This window comes from Artibeus jamaicensis, unplaced genomic scaffold (genome assembly GCF_021234435.1).
Source record: "Artibeus jamaicensis isolate MK-2021 breed Jamaican fruit bat unplaced genomic scaffold, CSHL_Jam_final contig_335, whole genome shotgun sequence".
NCBI classification, from domain to species: domain Eukaryota; kingdom Metazoa; phylum Chordata; class Mammalia; order Chiroptera; family Phyllostomidae; genus Artibeus; species Artibeus jamaicensis.
The window spans coordinates 6018170-6036140 of record NW_026521800.1 but is presented as its reverse complement, the minus strand read 5'-3'; the positions used below and the strand labels follow the sequence as shown (position 1 = coordinate 6036140).

The following is a 17971-nucleotide window of genomic DNA, read 5'->3' as shown; positions in this document are numbered from 1 at the left end:
CTGCGATTAACTGTAACAAAGCACCATTTTACTCTAATCGGCAACATCACACCCACAGTGTTTGTATGTGGGGTAATGTGGAGCATGATCTCTTCTCAGGGAAACCTGACGTAATCTCTCAGTTACTGAATTCCTCCTCCAAATTTTGCAACTCCTACAGGATTTCTGCTTTGGAGAGGAAGGATTGAAATGGGGGAAAAAAGAGTCACAATATGTATACAATTGACTGATTCCTTTTCTTACTTTTACCTTCTCATTTTCAAGCCACTGGAAAGAAAAGCAGGAAGAGTCTCCACTTCTTTCTTTCTGGTTGTGACGTCTTTCTAATGTCCTCTACACTCAGAAAACATTTCCTTTTTCTGATTATCTGGAGCTATAATAGCTGGATTTTGCTGAGAAATGTGATTTACAAGAGTAAGGAATAAATAAACATGCATTTAATATTTTCAAAATGTCCTCATCAGTTACTTATAAATCAGATGATATCATTCATTTTCTTAAACCCTTTACAGACTGCCTAATTGTGTGTAACATGTACACTTGTTAACATTACCTGCAGGTCCAGTGGGATCAGGCTCTTGCTTATATTTCCAACCCAACTTCCCAATATTCTCACCTGATAGTAGTACTTAAGTCACACTGGTCATCTTTCAGATGTTTTTTCCTGAATATGCCAAGCTGTTCTAATTCAGGACCTTTGCACATGCTGTTCTCAGCCTGGAACAATCAATTTCCACCACTCTCTGCATGGCCAAACTGTTCTTTTACTGAGCTCTCATTTTAAAATTTGCTGTCTTCTCTTACCACCTTCCCCACAAAACTGTCTCTAAAATTGTTCTCTACAGTGTTTCTTGGATTGTTTCCTCCATTATGATTATTGTATTTGCCATCGTCTTATTCATGTCTCAAGTTTATTTGTTTTATTTAACATCAGATAAGTGGTAAAATTTCAAGTTCATTTATTTATTTGTCCAGCAGAATGAAGGCTCTTCATGTCAGGTATGGTCACCACCATTGAATTCCTGGCTTCTAGCACAGTGTCTGGCGTAAAGCAAACCCACAATTAAGACTTGTAGAATGAGAATGAATGAAGTATAATACTTAGTATGGAATAGGTGTTCAATAAATCTGGTTTGCATTGCTGCTGTGAAATTAAAACCAGAAAAGCCAGTATTGATGCTGCCCATCACCTACCAGACCCCATAAGGAGAGACGGGGATTGAATATTTGGGGTGTTTTATTGAAATGGCCAGCAATCTGAGAAGACAGCAGGTTTAGATCCCTATAGACCATCTTAAATTCCATTTTCAACTGACTCTTCTTATAAAAAGAAGAAAAGTATAACTAAGGGGATTAGAATTCAGGGAAAAAGTTAATCAGATATAAAGCTGCAGCATTCTTTCATCTGTGCCCTGGGTGTGGCCTTTATCTGTATCCTGGGGGTCCGAATCTCACCCTGGAGTACAATGGCTCAGATACCACCTAGATTGCTTGCAGTCCTCCTGAGGCACAGAGGTGGAACTGCTTAGGGTCTCCTGGAGTCCAAGTGGGTTATACCTTCAGTTCCTGAAACACTAGCTTTTAACATACATTGATGACTCAGCTGATTAGCTATTAGCTGAAACTAAATTTTTTCCCAACATTTGAGGCCCCCATTGAAATCTTAATCTAATTAAATTGTGATAAACTTGAAAATATCTCCTGAATAGAATCAGACTTTTATTTCATCTCATGCTTATTTTAGAGGCCCTTTTAGCAGAGTCCTATTAAGATGTTTATTTAGCCAAGCCAAACATACTACATAATATAACATGACATCGATTGCTGGCACGACCTTGGTAAGTTTTTCCCTCTATGTAAATATGTCTTTTGGATTTTCTATATTTTTCCATGGATACATATAGGGTTTTTTAGTTGAAAAATTTCGTCTCTCATTCTGGGATAAACAAGTTGCCCTATGTGAACAACATATGTAAATGTCACAGGTGGGCACAGGTAACCACGTTCTTGGAGATCGTGGACAAAGAATTGAATTGAATACACAGAGAGTTTATAGTGGAGAGAGAGCAGATTTGTTAAGCAATAGCACACTCCACAGAACGTGGGAGAGGGCCAACTTCAAGCAGAGACTGACCTCAGGGGCTGCAGGGGACTCTATCCTAACAGGGCAGATATTTCCTGGTTAGTTTTGGTAGGCTTTTATTGCGCATGTACAAGTAGTTTTATATTACTTTAAAGCTATTGCTCGTGTGGTCTCCTATGATTTTCTTTGATTGGCTACTGGGGGAGGGGGCCCGCAATGTTAATTTATTATAATGCTATTATAATGAAACAGGAGTCATGTAGCATCTTCTGTGCAGGTGCATTCATGATTCACCAAGATTCAGCACTTTTCCAGAAATCAGGAACAAACAGTATTAGAACAGGGCCTCTGTCCTGAATGGATGTCTTTTATCTTAGCCCTGGGCACCTCTGGAGTTTCATCCTTCTTGACTGACTATCTCCTGCCTCAGAAAGGTCCACATGGTGAGAAACCATAGCTTCTGGTCAGCAGTTAGCAGGAAACTGCAGCCTGCTGGCAAATCTGTGGCTGGGCTTGGAAACAGATCCTCCAGCCTCAGTTGATCATTGAGATGACTGCATTCCCACCTGGTAGCTTGATTGTAGCCTAATGGGAGACCCTGAGCCAGGAAAACCCAGCTAACTGGCCCCTGGGCTTTTGATCCTCAAAAATTGTATGAGATAGCAAATGTTTGCTGTTTTAAGTGAGGTAAGTTTTTGGATAATTTGTTAGGGAGCAGCAGATAACTAATACAGATTTTGGGACCTGGAGGTAGAGTGTTGCCATAATAAAACATAAATGTTAGAGTGGCATTTACACTGTGCTGTGGGCTTTGAGGAGAGCGTTGGTGAAGGCTGAAGGACCTTGGAGATGTTACTAGAAACTTAATGATCTTTGAGAAGGATGTGAAGTGAGGGCTTACAGGAAAGTGTGGAAAATCTTATTGAAACTGGAGGAAGGGAAATCTTTATTAGGGAGTGTCAAAGAGTTTAGCAAAACTACTGCCTATAGTTATGTGGAAAGTAGAAAATGTACCTAATGAATTTGTGTGAACCAGCTAAGGAGATTTCTAACCCGAGGGATGTGGACGCGTCCTGGTTTCTTCTTCCTGCATGTTGTAAAATGTGAAGGGAGAGAGATAAATTAAAGGAAGGACTATTAAACAAAATGAGTCATGACTTGATGGTGTTGAAAATGCTCTCTCTACCTTCCGAGATGGTAGACTGTGCTAAAATGAAGACACGGGTTCTGAATGAAGTTCAAATGCCAGGAAAATATGGTTCAAGGTTGAAACCAAGAGTATGACAGGCAAAACTTTTGTTAAGCCTTCAGCAATATCAGAAGGTAATGCCTTAGAATAGTATCCACCTGACAAAAGGCATGCTGAAGAGATTAAGACTTTGCCTCACAGATCCTCTGAATCACCAAAGGTTTTCTAGGGGGATGGAGGTCATTATCCCTCATCTTCTCACTGATACAGAAGGTCATATCTGGAAGATATTTGTGGGTTTAGTTTTTGTCTACTGAAGTGGACTGAAATAAGGTTCAAAAAAGATGTACAAAGTTTTAAATGGAACAATAAAAGCAGAACCATCACTTGCTTGGACCAAAAGGGATAGAATAAAAGAACAAAATGAGAAGAGGCCTTTGGCCTCCCAAAGTCTTCTGGCAGGAAGCAGGCTGGGAAAGCTGCTTTGCTAAAAATATTGGCTACTTTTCATTAAAAAGAAAGGAAGATTCAGAATGTGTAACCAAGAGTCCAGAGGACAGAGTGGAGACCCTTGGAGGGTTACTCTCAGACTGAGACTTAATCAAGGAACTGCCAACGTTTGCTTGTCTGGATTTCATAATTGCTATGGACCCTTTATTCTGGCCTCCTGTTATTCAAAACTCTGTATAGTTTCCATCCCCCACTTTCCCACAGTTGATCTGTGTGACCCATATAGTGCAGCAGAAATGATGGTATTTTATTTCTAATATTAGGTTATAAAGAAGTGCAGTTTCCAACCTCAGTTCTCTCTCTCTTTCTTGCTCTGTCTCTCATCCATCCTCTTATCATTCACCTTCACTAAATACACTGGTACTTGCTTATATGACACATTTTCAGAATATCTGGGGGAATATTATTAATAAGGTTACTATACATTATAGTTTGCATGGGATAGTCCTAGGTTATGCCTGTTGTTCTAGAATAATTAAATTTCTCCCTCTACTCCCAATATATCCTGGATTGAATGATAAATTACATGTGATCACAATTATTATTAACATATTTAGGATTCAACACATCCAGACACATGTCTATCTACATTTTGTTAAACTGTGCCATTGTATGAGATGTATAAATGTGTGTAAGGTGGGGCATGGTGGAATAGAGAGAGAAAAAGGGGCAAAAAAGGTGTATTGACATCTACTAAATATTTCTATTTTTTAAAATGGTGTTTACTATTTTCTTTACCTTTCTAGCTAAGAAGTGACTAAGCTTAGTGAGAAAAGTCAGATTAAATAATCATGTGGTTGCTAAAGATAATTCCAATGTTCTAATTTTTCTTATATCCTTAACCTTTAAAAGTCAGCATATCCTTGTTTTAGAAAATCCAACTTTTACAAAGATTTTCAAGTGTGTTTTGAATCAACTTCATTTTATTTCTGTTTTTTTTTCCATGCAGGATTCTAAATTTGAAGGGGAAGAACTCAATCAATACATCCCTATGTCTTGTTTGAAGACCGACAAAATATTTGAGAAGTAGGTTCTTTAATGGTAGATTTATTTTATTTTTTGTTTGCTATGGATTAAATATGGGCCAGTTATAAGTGATAGTCACTCTCCAGTTTGACTCACCTCAAGGGTCAGGTTTGTGGGAACCATAACCTTAGGGACTCCCGAGATATATTTCTTTCCCTTCATCCATATACAAGATCTGGCCAGAATGTATCTAGCCATATACTATGAAAAATAGAGACATTTATTGGAGAAGAAACAAAATAGAAAGCACTGCACATAGGACAACGACACCTCAGTTGCCTTCAAAGTAGGAGTCTTGGGAACTCATACAGTTCTCCCAATCATCATCAGCTGCCCCATCATATTTTCCTGAATCTCATCAAGAGTCTGAAATCTCTTCGCTTTCAAATGGTGATTTTATTTAAGTTTTGGGAAAAGTTGTAGAGCACCAAATCTGGGCTGTAGTGGGGCTAAGTCACCTGGGTGATTTGATGTTTCACCAAAAAACACTGCGTGAGACATGATGCACGAACAGGTGCATTGTCATGATGAAGCTGCCAATCACCAGTTGCCCATAGCTGCAGACTCCCAAATTATCCAAATAGTTTCCATGGAGAAATGTTCAAGCTTAATGTAAAATCTGATGCAGGTTCATTGTTCTACTCACTTAGTCATTTTGAATGTGACAGCCACGCAATGTACATGCTCACTCAATGGAGCCTACTGCCCCCAATGACTAGTACAGTGAAGTTGTCATTGTTCATGCATGTGCATTCCAGTGCAATCTCCTTCACTGCCAGGTTATATTGATGTCACACAGACTGTTCTTGTTGTATTAATAATGGTTAGGCTCTTTCTGGACAGACCTCATATAAGAGTTTGTGGGTGGGACATTATAGTAATGAGAGTATAACTGGGAGTCATGTATTATTTATTTCTGAAAAAAATACTCGAGCTCTTGGTCTAGTGTAGGACCTTCCGAGATCTGGTTGTGGCAGTTGCTATTCTTCCATCCCAGTATGACAGAGGCAGTACTATTGGTATAGGTGCAGAAGGATTCTCAAGTCAGATGGTCTAACTTTGAACCTCAGGCTTTATTTACTCTTTATGACTATGCGAGCTTAAACAAGATGCTGAACATGCCTTACACTAGATTTCTCTTCCTTGCAAGAAATACCTTGTTCAATTATTTTAAGGGTTAATTGAAATAATAAATATAATGTTTTTAAAAGTTTGCCTGAGCATCTCAAGCACTCAATAAATACTGGTTAATATTGTCCCTTGGGGTTTCTCAATAGAGATCATTTTTTCCCTAGGAGATATTTGGCAATGCCCGAAGAAGTTTTGAGTGTCCTGACTGGGAGAGATACAGGGGAAGATCTGTTAATGGCATCTGGTTGGCAGAGGCCAGAGACCTTACTAAACATTCTGCAAAGCTGAGACCAGCCCCTACAGCAAAAAAAAAATATATATATATGTGGCTCTAAATGTCAATAGTGCAGAGGCTGAGAAACCTTGTTGTACATTGGTGCTCTCTATTCATCATCATTTTACTTAAGTTGTAATCCTACTAACAGTGAGTAAGATATTAGCTGGAGTGGAACCTGACTCTCGGTAAAGATTATTCAGCACCTGAGAGAGTGGATCATTGGTACAGGACTATATATATCTGAGGTGCCATTCTAATGCTAAAGCCTGAGATTAGTGAGATGTAGAATTAGCATGCCTCCCATACCCAACATTGCTAATGCTGGGACTTTACACCAGGAAGATGGCCAGGGAGGTCCACAGGACATTATAAGCAAGAGAGCTGATTATTGGCTAACTTACAACAGTGAAAACTGGAAGTAACCTGAATATCCAACAATAAGGGATTATTTAAATAAATTATAGTTTAACCTTAAATTAAATACTAGGTCACCACTAAAAGTTATGCTGTAGAAAATAAATTAATTTAATTGAAAATGCCCATAATGTCCAAAGTAAAAAATACACATTCCAAAATAATATTTATAGCATCCACCTCATTTTGTAAGGGATGAAAAAGTGTATCTAGCTACCCAGCTATGAAGAATAAGTATATAAGTGCTGTATGGAAGGAGAAAAAGAATACTAATAATATGCTATAGGATGAAATTCCAAAGTGATATGAGGTCTTGCCTGGCTGCTGGTCTAGAATCCGACTGCCCCAAGGGGACAGCGAGTGCCCAGTTTGTCTCTGGTAGTGAGTGTCACATTAAACCTTTTGATGTGCATTCTGCTCCTTTAGACTAATGAAGGTATTTCCATAAAGTCTTTAATTACAAAAAACTGGAATTGCAACAAAGATCTTGCTTGTGTCACTCTCCCCCTTAGGATGAAGTTAGCATTTGATTATTAAGTTTTTAGGATATTTCATGAGTGCCTTACAATTCTTGCCAAGGGAACAAAGAAAGAAACTGAGGAAACCCTCTCATTATGCTTAACATAACATGTTTATGTTTACTAATGAAATCTGTTTACCTTCATAACTGTATAATAGGACCATTAGAGACAATAGATACAGTAGTTTAAAAGTAATAAAATCTACAACAAAGTGTATTTAATTTAAAATTGAATTGCTAGCAAATGGGTGTCCTAATGAACCCTTGTGTCAATGTAGCTCTAACTGAATTAAGGGAAATCATTTCTATTACAGAAAACTAAATCAGCTGTGAGATCCAAAAAGGCCATTCCTCTGGCGGGGGGTGGGGGGTGGGGTGCAGTCATTGTCACAGATGGCCCCACTCATGGAATTAAGCGGAAGTCGGGAGAAGTGAAATAAAATATCTTTCTTAATTCAACAGAATTTGGGAAAGCAGGCAAATGCTTTTCAGTCTTGTTAGTCTAAAAAACAAACCCCGAAATTAAAATAAACAAACCTCAAATACAGAAAAAAAAAGCCTGAGAACATAGTAAAGGTAGAAATAGACCTTGATCTCTGGCCATTGCATTAAAAGAGGAAAAGTTTTCATTATATCAGCTGTTCATCTACTTAAATTATTTTTATTACTTAGATTTCTCTTAACAGTTCATAAGATTGAAGAGGTGCAGTAGAAAATGAAGTGGCAGTAAGTCTTAATAAATATTTGATCTTCTGGTAATTTCTGAAACTAGCCATATTTTAACTGTTGTAAGATCAGTAGTTAATATAGTGAGTCCTATATTTTATAAGGGTCACATTTTAAAAGCTACTCACCTCCCAATTTTAATCAACTATAGCATCCGTAACATATTTATCCAATTCCCAGAGAATCTGACAAAATGTTTAAGGAAAACATCAAATCATGTTGTAGTTCCAAAGGGAAACCTCTTCATTATCCTCCATTGTTAATTTCTCTTTCTTTTATTTTCCTTCTTGTCATAACTGCTGCAGAGCTCCAAGTCAACTACTAACTGCAGACAGAAATGTTTGTCAAGAAGACAGTGCAGCCAAGCTTGGTGCTCTTGTAGAAGGAACTCATGAATCAAAGGGAACAGCAGGACCTCGCTGGCAGGTGGGACTGCTGTGCATTTCTTTTTCTCTGCTGTAAAATGTTAAATGATGAGGTCAATTGTATTGACTCATTTTCCTGTTGTGCTTTTCTCCCTGTAGGACCTTTTAGAGAAACACAATTTTATCAGGTCTTAAATATTTTTGAGGAGAATTCTATGCTCAAGTGGAATGGCTAAAACTCTCAACTGCAAAGCCATTGGAATTTCTTAAAGCTGCCCATTGTACCAGGCTGGGTTCTCACTAGACAATAGGCCTGTCTGCCACCATGCAAATGAGACAAGCCTTGAGATTTGATGAATCTTCTATCTCCTTTTCCTACTTGTCTGACACTCGCTTTGAGGAAGGTTGTAAATGCAAGAAAGATTGTAGTATAATTCCTCAGACTGGCATTTGTGCCCCCTAGTCACTATTCGATTATCTTCCAAATTGCTGTGTTTCAGAGAGATAAAGATTTTTTATGGCTTGCTGACTTGAAACAACCACAAGAGCCAGCAAAGAGATGGCTAAGCGGCCATGCATAATAATTCCATTGGTAAATGACAAAATCTTTGTTTGTGTGACATTTCTAAAATTACTACAGAAGATGAATCTAAAATACAAAATGTCACATTTGGCATGCAAAACTATCACAATATATTTCAGTATAAAATTCATAGAGGCGTTTAATTTAAAATGTGTTTAATAACTCAGTCTGCCTGCATCAGTAATCCTGCCTTGAGGTTTAAAGAGATTGTCTTATTTATTCACATAGTGTTAAGTTTAAAAATATTTTTGGAAACCAAAATATTAAGGTTAAGTCTTTATTGTTAATTAAGATTTTCTAATTAAACCAACAATAATTGTTATTCTGATTAGTTTTTAAGTATGACGTACTAAAAACAAAGGAAGTTTAACAACTTTCACTGTTTATTTCATTGTGATTTGATTCCAGAAATGTACTGTCTATATGGAAATGCATATTATCTTTCATGAAATAAAATCTAGGCAGGATTACAAAGTGCTTACTGTTGGCGGTAGATTAATGAGTAGTGCTTTAACTCGGGTAGCCAAGAGACTAACCTGCTTCCAAAAATGACGTTATTTTTGCTTAAAGCATAATGTAATAGAGAATTCTTCAAAGTCAAATTATTCTAAAGACTATTAGGAGCTTGTGAGTATAGAAAACATGACTTAATGACATTTGAGTTATTAATAATCCCAGTTTAATTTTTGTTTAATCTGAAACAATAGTCCATTAAAAATCTTATCAATTTGTATAAACTTTTTAGCACTTATTAAAAATGAAAATGCCCTATTTCTCTGACTGAAAGTAAGCAATGAAATTCAAATGTCCTGTAAAATATTCTTGAGTCCTGTTCTTCAGGTAGATGTAATTTAGACTGAGATTTAGGTTAAAGCACACACCAATGCTCTGCACACCACTTTATTTTTTCTGGCTCTATTTTGAAGCTGTGGGGCAAGTTGATTTCACATTGAAATGAAATCAAAGTATTCGATCCCGTGAGGTGTTGGTCTGACCTGTTTTGCACTACATTCATCAACAGGGCACTTGGTCTTTGATTAGTGTTAGAGGCAAGGGCTGTCCTTTTTCAAACTCAGAATTTGAAGTTTACTGCTCATGTTTACCCATCCCAGATATCTTAGGCATGCTGTGTGGTTTTCAGAAGTGTTGGTTTCCTGTTAATTCTTCCTTATTATAAAAGATGAATGGTTTCTGATGTCACAGATCATTAACATACCATGCTTAAAAATTGGCTAAACTTTCCCTCACATAATTGGCAGGCTTGCCTTTTGACCCCCTAATTATACATCATGGGTCCTCCTCTGTTATCATTGCTAATACCTTACAATTACAGGTTGAGTAAAAATAATCGTCTACTTTTTCCCTCTAAGAAGAGCATTGTGGCTAATTGTGTGGTTTTACCCAGTTCCTGTGTAATTCAAGAACCCCATCTTTTCTTTAGGTTGAACAGTCTCAGTCTCCTCAGCCTCTTCAAATACAGATGAAATGTGTGAGGGGCTTGAAGAACAAGGCCCCCCAAGGCTCTTACCTCATCAAAGTGTCCCTGCTTAGTCATCTAGGTGGTGGTGTCTTGCAGTGGTGCCAAACAGCACAGCTAAAGATTAGGACCTGCCCAGTGAGGCATGATGGAAACTTTTACGACGTGGGGCTGTATTTCCATGAAAACCTTTATGTGGTAAGCTGGTCTTTGGGGCATATATCACTTTTTATTTAGTTTCCCCGCTCTCTCCATCTCTATCCATGTACCTTCAGGTATTCAACTTTGTATAAGTACACACCATTTCCTTCCTTCTTTCTTTCCTTCAGCAAATACCCAATAACCACCCCTATGTGCCAAGTGTTCTGTTGTGGTTCTTACATAGACACTCTGAGTCCTCTGTAAAACAGAAATTCCATCCTTATATATAAAAACATATATTATGGATTCCTGGTGTGGTTTGTCACCTTCTCAGGATTTGTATGCTGAGAGATCACTACTATATGTATTTTATATGTAACATGTATTTTGACTTGTATGTTTTTTGTGTGTATTTTACCTGTGTTTAGGCAGTCAGGGACACTGATGTTAGGTGTCAGGGACACCAAGCTTTAGGTAAGAGTAGATGTTTGAGGGATCATTCAGAAAATACATTATGAATATAGGGGAGTGTGCTTACCATGCAAAGGGATTGGAGAAGACACCATGCTGGGAGAGAGAGGAAGCAGTAAGTAAGATTAGAGAGCTGTCATGGATTCAGGGATAAGGAGTAGAGGTAGAAGATCATTAGGTAACCTGTGGAAGCAGAGAGGGAGAACTCCAGCCCAGGGAAAATAAAGAAAGCCGAGTAGTTGGTCCCAGAACCTCTTGCATGCTGGTTCATTGGGTGCTGAGCATGAGCACAGACTGCTCACAAATATAGAATTGCCTCTCACACTATTAATTTGAATGACTAAAGCAAACATTATAAGAGTTGATATAGTATCACAAAGTGATTTTTTAATTAGAAAATAATTTCTCTCTACAATAGGTAGTAGTGTGCTTTCCTTCCCCATTTCCCTTAGGTTTGCATTGAAAGGTACCTTTAAAATTACTTTTAGTATGTGGTATTTTGTTAAAGGTGAGAATATACTATTCACATGAATATATTCCTCATATAATGTGTTACATTTATTCCAGGCACTGAGTGACCAATTGAAATTAAAATGAAAAGTGCAGCTGTGAAAATGAGCAACTTTGTAACATAGACTTAAAAATCACAAACTTAGGATTTTATTATTTACTTCCAATATTTGAAAAGAAATCAGATTTTTAATCTCTATTTATTGCCACATTTATTTTTAGATATCTAAAACATTTTGAGGAAAGTGACAGTTTTTCTTTCCCAACTCCGAGTTGTTTGGAAGTTGATAAGGGTTAAAAACAAAAACAGCCTATTGTTGGAAGCCATGTACTAAACAGACATTTAGGGAAGGTTGCAGCTTAACCCTAAGTAACCCCACGCTGTACCACTGCTAACGTTAGACATGGTTGATCAGGTTGGTAGTGGTGGTAGTACTGGTGACACCAGAAGTCCTTTTGAAACAGAGACTTGAACTATGCCTATAGTTCAAGGGAAAAAAACTATATGGGAAATACAGATTTCACATTTATGGAAAACTATATGGGAAAAAAACTTCCTAAAGGAAAAAGTATCTTGGGCTGACAAGAATTGCTGAGGAATGAAGCCTCAGCTGGCTCATTTGTGAAATGGGAATAATACCTGCCCACTGGTGATGTTGTAAGGAATGACTGAGATAGTTTGCAGAAGTACATAGTGCCAATACGTAGTAAGAATTCAGAAGCTTCTTTTATTATTACTCTTATCATTATTCTGTCTCTTTGTTAGTGAAGCCCATAAATTCTTGCCCAGTTGACTTTCATTTTAATATATATGAAAAGTGCTCATATTTCAGATAACTTTTGAATTAACCTTGCTTGATAACAATCTAGGTTAACAATTTTTTTTCTCTAGGGAGTCATCCCAAAGGTCCTGTTAAGAAGTGTGAGATACGTGTGAGAAGTGTTAGTTAGGAGTGGGGATGGAGAGCACTTTTCCCCTGGGGATTCCATTGCCTCTACAAAGCCAGACTTTGAGGACAGGTACCAAGCCAGCAATAGGCATAGTCCTGCCCCTGGGATGAGTTCTTTATTCTCACCATTTACCTCAGAGAAATTTCAGGAATGTGGTGCTAGCTAAGGTTTTAGTTAATAATTTTTAAAAAGTGCCCAACCAGTAATGAATAGGCAATACATTTTTTTGGTGCATTTTAATTAAGTACTGTACCTGAGAATTTAAAGTATAGGAGCTAGGCTACAGAAATATTATTCAAAGAGCTTGATTTCTAGAACCATCTGCATAAACAACTGTTGTACATGGAAGATAAGTATTTTTGCTACTGTTACTATTGGTTTAGTCATGCATCCCTGTCTTGCCCATCAGTGTGAACTCTGAGTGCAGAAGCCACATCTATGGCTGTGCTTGCTTTGAGAATATCTCATGCCTGCTGTTGAATATTCCTAACAGAATGTGCTACTGATCAATGCCAGGAAAACGAAAAGGTCCATTCTGGGAGAAGGGAAAAATCATTAAGAGACTGTGTTTGCAAAACTGTTCACTGTGTTAAAAAGTGCATCAAGTCTGTAGGGGAGAGCAGAGGCTGGTTATTCCTCCAAGAGCAAAATGCTTTTTTCCCTTTCCTGCCAAACAGAACAAAAAGTATCTTGGAATAGTTGAAATAAGAACCCCCAATTTTTTCCCCTGTGTCAGAAGCAAACAAACATAAATAATTACCTCCTGCCACAGTCAAGGAAATTTTACTCTTTAACAGCCTGACAAAATGTCGCTGAATTACATCCATCCCTGGGTATATCCTAGCAAAATCCTGGGTCTCCAAAGAAATACACTAGGCTATTTCACATTCAGTGTATATAAGAAAAGAAAAGAAATTCAGGCTAAAAGCAAAAATAAGAAAAACACCAAAACCTCCAGAACTTGACAGGAAGGAGAAGTCATCAGAGGCTGTTTGATTTCAGAATAAAAATGCTGTTACTCAAAGTTTTGTTCATTCCATTGGGCTCTACCCAATAACAGCAAGTTTTTTCACTCACCACACAATTCTGCCTGCCAGTCACTCTGCTAACAGTTTGTAGGAGACTGACAGTTGAAATAGTGAGTTTTCAAGTAATGTAAATTTTTTATTGATTATGCTATTACAGTTGTCCCATTTTCTCCCCTTCACTCCCTTCCACCCTGCATACCCTCTCCCACCCACAGTCCCCCCCTTTAGTTCATGTCTAGGTGTCATACTTATAATTTCTTTAGCTTCTACATTTCCCACACTATTCTTGCCCTCCTTCTGTCTATTTTCTACCTACCATCTATGCTACTTATTCTCTTTATCTTTTCCCTTTCTCTCCTCCTCCCACTCCCCTGTTGCTAACCCTCCATGTGATCTTCATTTCTGCAGTTCTGCTTCTGTTCTAGTTGTTTGCTTTTGTTTTTGTTTTATGTGCAGTTGTTAATAATTGTGAGTTTGCTGTCATTTCACTATACATGTTTTTTATCTTCTTTTTCTTGGGTAAGTCCTTTTAACATTTCATATAATAAGGGCTTGGTGATGATGAACTCCTTTAACTTGACCTTCTCTGGGAAGCACTTTCTGCCCTTCCATTCTGAATGAAAGCTTTGCTGAATAGAGCAATCTTGGATATAGGTCCTTGCCTTACATAACTTAGAATAGTTCTTTCCAGCCCCCTCTTGCCTGCAAGGTCTCTTTTGAGAAATCAGCTGACAGTGTTATGGGGACTCCTTTGTAGGTGACTGCCTCATTTTCTCTTGCTGCTTCTTGAATTCTCTCCTTCATTTTAATCTTGGGTAATGTAATTATGGTGTGCTTTTGTGTGTTCCTCCTTGGGTCTACCTGCTTTGGGACTGTCTGAACTTCCTGGACTTCCTGGAAGTCTACTTCCTTCACCAGATTGGGGAAGTTCTCCTTTATTATTTGTTCAAATAACTTCCACTTGTTGCTCTTCTACCTGTTGCTCTTCTTCTTCCCCTTCTGGTACCCCTATAATTCGATGTTGGAATGTTTAAAGATGTCCTGGAGGATCCTAAGCCTCTCCTCATTTTTTCTGAATTCTTGTTTCTTCATTCTTTTCTGATTGGACGTTTCTTCCTTCTGGTCTACTCCATTGATTTGAGTCCCAGTTTCCTTCCCATCACTATTGGTTCCCTGTGCATTTTCCTTCATTTCACTTAGTGTAGCCTAATTTTTTAAATCTAATTTGCAACCAAATTCAACTAATTCTGTGAGCATTCTGATCACCAGCATTCTGAACTGTGTATCTGATAGGTTGGCTATCTCTTCGTCACTTAGTTGTATTTGTTCTGGACCTTTGGTCTATTCTTTTTTTAAAAGATTTTTATTTATTTGTCTTTAGAGGGGAAGGGAAGGAGAGAGGGAGAGAAATATCAGTGCATGGTTGCCTCCCTGCTGGGAACTGGCCTGCAACCCAGGCATATGCCCTGACTGGGAATCGAACCGTGATCCTTTGGTTCACAGGCCTACACTCAATCCACTGAGCTACACCAGCCAGGTGGTCTATTCTTTTGTTTGGGCCATTTTTTGTCTTGATGCACCTGTTATGTAATAAGGGGCGGAGCCTTAGGTGTTCACCAGGGTGGGGCATCCCAGTTGCTAGGTTGTGATGTTGTTGTGGGGAAGGGGTTGAGAGGGAACAATGGGGCTTGCTTCACCCTCTGCCAGATTTTAGTCCCTTCTGCAGCTTTCCCCAAGCAAACCCGGCCTTTCTGGTGCTGATTCCCATGTGGGTGGGTTTGTGTACAGTTTAGGACCTGTGGGTCTTTCCAATGAACTCTCCTGTGAGGCTGGGAGTTTCTCCCGACACCTGACCCCCCACAGGTGTTTTGAGCCTTTTTTCCCTTTGCTGGACCCCTGGGTTGCATGGTCTGTCTTGCTCCCCAGTTTTGCCTGGTTTATCTGAGCACAAATGTGGGACTGCTGCATTTGACAGCTACCTTGTGCACCTCACCCCTCCACAATCTGTTGCCTTGCTGGGTCTGCCCACTGCCACCCTGCACCCAGGGTCTGCCAGCTGCCGCCTGTGTGCCTGGGATCCACCAGCTGCTACCTTATGTGCCTGGGGTCTGCCAGCCATCGATTTTTTTTTTGCCACGACCCCCCTCTGCCTGGCCATCCTACTCCACCCCTCCTACAGGTCTGGATGAATGTGTCTATTTTAATTATTTGGTTGTCAGACCTCCACAGAGTTCAATTTGCTGTCAGTACTGGTTATTTTTTTTTGTTTCTAAATTTTGTTGTCCTTGTTTTGTTTGTGCAAGGAGGCATAGTGTATCTACCTGCACCTCTATCTTGGCTGGAAGTCACAAGTAATGCAAATTTTTAATAATAAGAATAGACACACAAAAAACACATATATGCATATTGTGTATATAATTGCTATAAAGGGTTTTAAGATATATATATATACTATTATTTTTATTTATTTAATTAGTATTATATACATTTTATTTATTTTTAATTGAATTTATTGGGTAGCATTGGTTAATAAAATTATATCAGTTTCAGGTATACAATTCTATGATAGTTCATCTCTATAGTGTATTGTGTGTTCACTGCCTCAAGTCAAGTCTCCTTTTATCACTTATTTTATCCTTTCTTATTTATTCTCCCTTTACCCTTTTCTATATCCCCCAACCCTTTTCCCCCTTGTAATCACCATACCATTTTCTGTGTGTGTGTATTTTTTTCTTTGGTTAATCCCTTCACCATTTTAACCCAGTCCCTAACTCACTTCCTCTCAGACAGCTATCAGTATGTTCTCTGTGTCCATGACTCTGTTTTAATTTTTTTGTTAATTTATTTTTTCATTAGATTCCACATATGAGTGAAATTATATGATACTTGCCTTTTACCAACTTATTTCACTTAGCATAATACTCTCCAGTTTTGAACAGCAAAGGAAGCCATCAAAAAATGAAAAGACAACCCACTGTATGAGGGAATATATTTACCAAAACACCTGATAAAGACTTAAATTTATAAGGAACTTATAAAACTCAACACCAAAGAAAATGGACAATCTCATTAAGAAATGGGCAGAGGACCTGAATAAATACTTCTCCAAAGAGGTCATACAGATGGCCAATAGATTTGTAAAGTTGCTAGATATCACCAATTATCAGAGAAATGCCAATTAAAATCACAATGAGATACCATCTCACACCTGTCAGAATGGCTGTCATCAATAAGTCAACAAACAACATGTAATAGCAAGGATGTGAAGAAAAGGGAACCCTCTTGCACTATTGGTAGAAATGCAGATTGGTGCGGCCACCATGAAAAGGAATATGGAGTTTCCTCAAAAATTAGAAGTGAAACTGCCTTATAACCCAGCAATTCCTCTTCTGAGAATGTATCCAAAGAAAACTGAAACACTAATTTGGAAGAATATATGCACCCCTATGTGTATTGCAGCATTCTTTATAATCACCAAGATTTGGAGGCAGCCAAGTGTCCATTAGTAGATAAATGGATAAAAATCCTGGGGTATATTTACACAATAGAATACTACTCAGCTGTAAAAAAGAAGAAAATATGTATCGTTACTTTTAAAATACAAGTTTAAAACAGGGTCATCTGTTTTCTTACTCCATGAGTAGAAAAAATAGGTTTCCTAGAATTGTTTGAGAGTGTAGGGCATCTTCAAAATGCTATGGGGAAGAAATGGTGTCTACTTTTATGCAGAAAGGAGGAACTGAAAAGGCACTGCCCAAATGAAATGACCATTCCTAATTACAGGTAAAACACTGAGTCTTCTGAGGAAATATTCAAATTATATACCTGTAAATTTAAATTGCTAATGGATCTTGGAATAAGGGTCAAAGGTGGCTTTCCTTTGGTGCTGGGCTGAGCCAGAAGGCAAACACTCAAAGGCTAAGGTTAAAATGTTGCTTATAGGGTTTGAAAAGGCTCCCTGTGGGAAGCAACAAATATGTGAGTGAGCCCAAAGACCTATCATTCCGGACATGCATAGTTCCACATTTGGATACTATTTCTTAGATTTTCTTTCAAATAGTACCATACCTTAACATTGGTTTTTCTGTATTGTATGGTGGTCAGATATGATGAGTTAATTGACAAGTCTGGGCTTCAGTCCCCTTGTTTAAAATGAGGTAATATCAACTCCCTATTTGAGTTACTGTAAAATTATATTAAATTAAGTTATAGATTCTAAATTTAAGCTAATTAATTTTGAGTATCTTGAAGATTTTAAATAATTCCTTGGCAGAGGCATTTGAAACCTACTTAGTCTTTTGACATTTATCCTGGAAACTTTTAAATAGAAAGTATTGCTTTCATTGTAGATCATATTCATATATACTAAATAGGCTGGGACTTTGGGGGAAGAAATATTTGGAAAAATATGTCTTTGACTCCCAGTTCTGGAAGGATAATAAACTAAGATTATCTTAGTTTACCATGCAGCCAAAATTAGAAATTAAAGGCATATTTTATTTTCAGATTATTTTCTATAAACACCTGTAAATTCTAGATGAGATATAAGCAAAAGGCTTTTGTTTTTAT

At 37.9% G+C, this 17971-nt stretch overlaps 1 protein-coding gene across 1 annotated transcript in view; it reads left to right on the top strand.

The window, feature by feature from the left end:
- The first annotated feature begins 3277 nt into the window (after positions 1–3277).
- Positions 3278–17971, top strand: part of LOC119056479 (40S ribosomal protein S2) — a 120019-nt gene continuing 105325 nt past the window's right edge. The window contains 4 exon segments of the mRNA XM_053664111.1: positions 3278–3361; positions 4732–4808; positions 8182–8302; positions 10266–10499. Of these exon segments, the coding sequence (XP_053520086.1) occupies positions 3278–3361; positions 4732–4808; positions 8182–8302; positions 10266–10499 (516 nt within the window).